Here is a 5175-nt window from a genome sequence, read left to right as displayed (position 1 = left end):
GGGAAGAGACCCTCAGACAGCACACTAGTGGTTGGCCTATTAGTCTGTTTACTGAGCATCTCAAACATACTGCAGACAAAACTGGCAAGAGCTGTTTGAAATCAGCAATTAGAGTCTCATTGACTTATATAACTAAGGGCAGGAATACACCACACAACTTTTGCTCAGGGTTTTGCCCCGATTTGCAGATTTTAGTCAAAATTAGTTGCCAAAAGTCTGCGTCAGTCTGCAGATTTTGGGCAGTTGGCAGGTTTCACAGAAAATTGCATGCAAGATGGACAGACTCGCCATCCAGTCAAAGATCAACACGTTTGATATTTTGAGCCGATTTTAGAACAAATATTGTAGTCTACGACATAGGGCTGGGTTTCGATTCAAATTTCAAGAATCGATTCGATTCCGATTCTCAAGATCTTGAATCGATTATCATTATTCGATTCGATCCGATCTGATCCGATCTTTTTTCCAGCTGTTACCTGAATTACAGGACTGTAGTTATGCAACATATTGATACTATTATTATAGTCAACTGCAAATTAATGTATTGATGGTTGTAAAGAACAATCCCCCTTCCAGAGTGTTGATGCAACTGCTTTCACAAACTTGCACTGGTGTAGACGACAGAGGACGCAGAGGTATATCAGCAGCAGTAGACCGATTATTTAGACGCGAACCTGATGTATTATTAAAAATGACATTAAGAATTTTCCAAAAAGCTCCTACAGTTCAGATGCAAATGCACCTTTATTTTTTATTTTAATGATCAACATTTAGAACACATTTGTTCTAAGCCAGTGCAAATGTAAACAGATTGTTGGTTACTGACTTCAGAGTAAACAGACAACATTACACAGAATGTAAATAAAATTTGAACTCACAAAACCTTTAGAAAACACAAGTGTGTCACAGTTTTGTGTAAAACCTTCAAGTACTCCAGGTATAAGACATTAAATTGCCTTTAAAGTGTATTTGTGTAAACTGGTCATTTTAAACTAAAATAGTAGATAAAAATAAATAAACACTGGAAAAGGCCTTGCCTATTAAAGTGCAAATAAAAATAAACTGGAAATTAAACTTGTCTTAACCCAGAGTGTGAACTGCCATCACTCAGGAATGGAAAGATTCTTCTGCAGGAACAGTAGCTCATTGCCAGGTGTAAGGCAACTTCTTTTGGCAGTAATGATATCACCTGCAGTTGAAAAACCCCTCTAAGATGTGACGCTGGTTCCTGGGACACAGAGATATCGCTTTGCCATGCGAGCCAAAAGAGGATACTCCTTTTCATTCTCCCGCCACCAGATGAGAGGATTGTCCTGCAGTCCCGCAGGTCTCCTTGCCCTGTACCTTTTGATCTCGTCTTCTGCCTCTGCCGCTTTAGTTTTCTGTGGTCCTACTTCCTGTTGTGGTCTGTAGGCTTCCCCAAGGAGAGACTCCAAAGCACTGGATTGCTTGAATTGCTTGGGTGCCGGAGGTTGGGGTTCCACCTCTTCCTCCACTCCATCAACAGCATCATCTTGCGGTGTAAGAAGAGAGAGAGAGAATTTGTATTTTATGGAGGTGTGTGTGAGTGAAAGAGAGAGTGGACTTTTTCCACTGAGTTTCTTTTTAAAATGATTACTTGCATTATATGCATCTTCCTCCATCCCACACACTGCTTCAGTCTGGAGTCTGGAGAAGGTCCTGTCTCGCTCCTCCTCATTCAGGAATGGCAGAGCTTTGAAACGTGGATCAATAGCTGAAGCTACGTACAGCATGTCCTTCTGGTTTACATACCTGGAATTTAAATTTCACACATTTTGATCAATTTATCCGCCCTGAGGAGGACAATAATGTCTTTAATGAAGTTTCCTTATATATATATATATATATATATATAGTAAAATAGTCTCATATCTCTCTCTCACTCTCTCACTCTCTCACTCTCTCACTCTCTCACTCTCTCACTCTCTCACTCACTCACTCACTCACTCACTCACTCACTCACTCACTCAGGCCTACCTTGTGCTTAAGTTTTTCTTGATCTCATCCTTCGTGTCCTTAACAACTCTGGAGTCTTCTGGGAGACTGGTCATCTCTTTCAGCAGCAGAGCATGCAGAGGTGCTATCACTGAGAGAGTTGGGCACTTTTCTTCTGACATCACTTGAGTGGCTGTCTTCATTGGCTTTAGAGCTCTGACCACATCTTCTGCATCTGTTATGTCCTCTTCCTTCAGGCTGCAAAGATCCTTTTCATTTCTCCGCACATCAGGTGAGAGCAGAGCGGCAGAGATCGCGGGTTGCTGCTCTAAAAAGCGCTCAAGCATTTCTAGTGCACTGTTCCAACGAGTCACCACATCAATTTTATGCTTGTGTGCATTCAGCTGCAGTAGCTTCTGCTTTTCTTTGAGGATACGGGTGGCAGTTGTACTGCGATGAAAGAACTTTGCGATGTGCCTTACTCTCCCAAGAAAGCGTGCAACATTCGGCAGTTTGAGACCGGCTTGCGAGGCCAGGTTGATTATGTGCGCGAAGCAGCCGACGTGGGTTAGCCCCGTAATCTCAACCGCACGGACCATTTTCGCCGCGTTGTCAGTGACTATGGCTGGGTCTTTACTCATCAGCCCCCACTCCTCCATAGCTCTGGTTAACATTTCAGCTAGACTGACAGAGCGATGGTTCGTTTGAACTTCGGTTGTCTGCAGCATGTAAGACACGAGGTTCCAGAGCTCGTCTATGTAGTGTGCTGTCACACTCATGTAAGATTCCGTAGCTACGGATGTCCAGGTGTCACTCGTAATGCCCACCCTCTCTGCGGTCTTAAGCTTACACATTACACCATCTTTTACTGTCTGGTACATGTTGGGGATCACTTCTTCAGACAGACGTTTGCGAGACACAATGACATAATTTGGTTCCATTACCTTCATTAGCCGCCTGAATCCCACGTTCTCAACAACAGAATACGGGCGCATATCTTTGCAAATGAAGCCCGCAATCGCCTCAGTTATTTTGACAGAGCGTGCAGAATTAGTTGGCAGTTGTAGAGTTTGTTTCAGTGTCATCTGTTGCGGTCCGGTGGCGGGCTTGGATATGATGTCTTGATGATGTCGCATCATGTGGTTCCTGAGATTAGTAGTATTTCCACAATACTTCACCTCCAATTGGCAGGCTTTGCAAATTGCTTTGCTTTTGTCAAGCTCGTTCTCTGCATTGCTTCTGAACCCGAAATGGTGCCAGATCGCAGCTTTGAGCGTTTCTGGAGTTTTCAAAGCAACCACTTGCTTAACGTTACTGACCGCCATGTTCGTTGTTTTAATGTCCTTCCACCTCGCGCGCATGCGTGAATTCAATGACGCGGCAAGTTAAAGTTCACGGGGAAAATGTAGGCCTATTATTAAATCGATCCTCTGAGTTACGGATCGATCTTTAGAAATTAATATGAAAATCGATTCAGAATTGGTGAATCGATTTTTTCAACACAGCCCTACTACGACAAGTCGTTACTGAAACCAAAGCTGTCCTCTATACCGGTGTTGCAATAAAATACAATACAAATACAATAACAATATACAGTAAAAGTAAATCAGCAGAACATGCATAAGAAATTAGCCTAAAAAATGTAAGTAATCGGCACAGATAAAACTTTCGGCACCACTCACCTCCCGTTGTAATCTGTACTCACCTAATACAGCCTCCAAATGCACTTGACTCATTTTTTCTTTTATGACTCTTTCTTTCACACACAGATGTCACTATATCATCTCCTGCACATCCATGTTTGATTCATCTGTCATGCGTCTCATATCAATGAAGCACATTTTTATGTTCAGGATGATTTGAAAGTCTGGTAGTGTATGATCCTCAGTCGTTTAGTGTTTGATGCCCAGTTGTTCTCTGTAATTATTTACAAAGTCTTTTGTGATGCCTAGTGTAAGTGAATGATGCTTATAATTTTAAAATCAGTTCAGATTTTAAAAGTTGTGTAGTGTATTCCAGTCTTAAATGGGCAGATCTCTGCCATGTGGACTTTATGTTCACAGTATATAGTCTGGCTATGACTAGTGGAAAGGATGTTTTAAAAGGGTATACCAATAATGGGTTATATACAACTGAGATGTGAAGTGGCATATAGTATGTTTCCATACATAGTATTTATTTTACCACTCTCTGGTGCTACAACGGCTCATTTACAAAGAGTTCACATACTAGACACAACGGTAATGGTTGTCAGAAGGAAAGGACAAGCTGACCTCCACTCCTAAAGTCTCATCTCTTCATCAGAAGCACCCCTACTGCCTCTAAAAACACAAAGTCTGTCTCTTTACTACAAGCACACTTTCAAGTGCTCAAAGAAAAGAGGGCCATACCAAGCTCGTTATCTCTGTTCAGAGAAAAAAGGCATAAAATTGCTTACTGACAGTGTTTTTAATGCAAAAAGAATGACCTTAATAACTTGTTTCATCTTACGTTAAAACAATTTAGCAGATACATGAAACGATCTTTCAGAGTTTAATCTGGTAAGCTTTAAGCAGACATCAATGCGTAGGTGAGCATTATTTCTCTCTAGTGGTAACTACATTGAAAGTGGTGTACTGAGGACATTTAAAACACAAGACCACTATTAAGACTACAAAAGATCTTGTTGAAGTAATCAAGGATTTGACCTGAAAAGAAAATGAATTGCCTGCCATCACAATACAAATCCTCTACCTTTTGAGAGCCATGGTTTCGTGTACCTCTTGTGTTGGAAAAGAAAGAATCAAAGTATTTAATTTACAAATATGAACAGTCTGCTCAGTCAGTGAGCTAGAAATATGTGTGTTCTGTATTTGCCAGTGCTAATCTGTAGTTCAGTATAATACTGAAATTTAGTGAATCACTAATGCTCTTGCTCATAAAAACTAGAAAAATAAATACTACAAATGTTAGTGCCATTACTATTAATGTTCAATGCGCACAAAGTTTCTCATCAGGAAATATTGCAACGGTAATTAATGGTATTTTTTTTATTTACCCTCCGTTAAGACTGGGGGATACCCAATTTTCCTTATAAATAACTGACAAGTTAACTTTTCTGTAGCAGAAAGAACAATAAATGGGCTACTAATGAATGACGCAATAGAACTGCATCATCTTGAAACAATTCTCAGTGAGCTGTTCACACTTTGGTTCTTTAGGTTGGCTTTTGGATCCAAA

General features: G+C 40.7%; 1 protein-coding gene across 1 annotated transcript; it reads right to left on the bottom strand.

Moving 5' to 3' along the window:
- Nucleotides 1-1208: 1208 nt before the first annotated feature.
- Nucleotides 1209-3281, bottom strand: LOC311082279 (E3 SUMO-protein ligase ZBED1-like; the record flags this gene model as incomplete). The annotated part of the gene is made up of 3 exons (XM_084113007.1): nt 1209-1513; nt 1619-1773; nt 1999-3281. The coding sequence occupies 3 exons, from the start codon at nt 3279-3281 to the stop codon at nt 1209-1211; spliced, it is 1743 nt and encodes a 580-aa protein (XP_083969133.1).
- Between the last annotated feature and the right edge of the window lie 1894 nt (nt 3282-5175).

The sequence above is a fragment of the Abramis brama genome, assembly GCF_963993115.1.
Source record: "Abramis brama genome assembly, chromosome: 4".
NCBI lineage: Eukaryota > Metazoa > Chordata > Actinopteri > Cypriniformes > Leuciscidae > Abramis > Abramis brama.
This window is presented reverse-complemented; position numbering and strand designations above follow the sequence as displayed.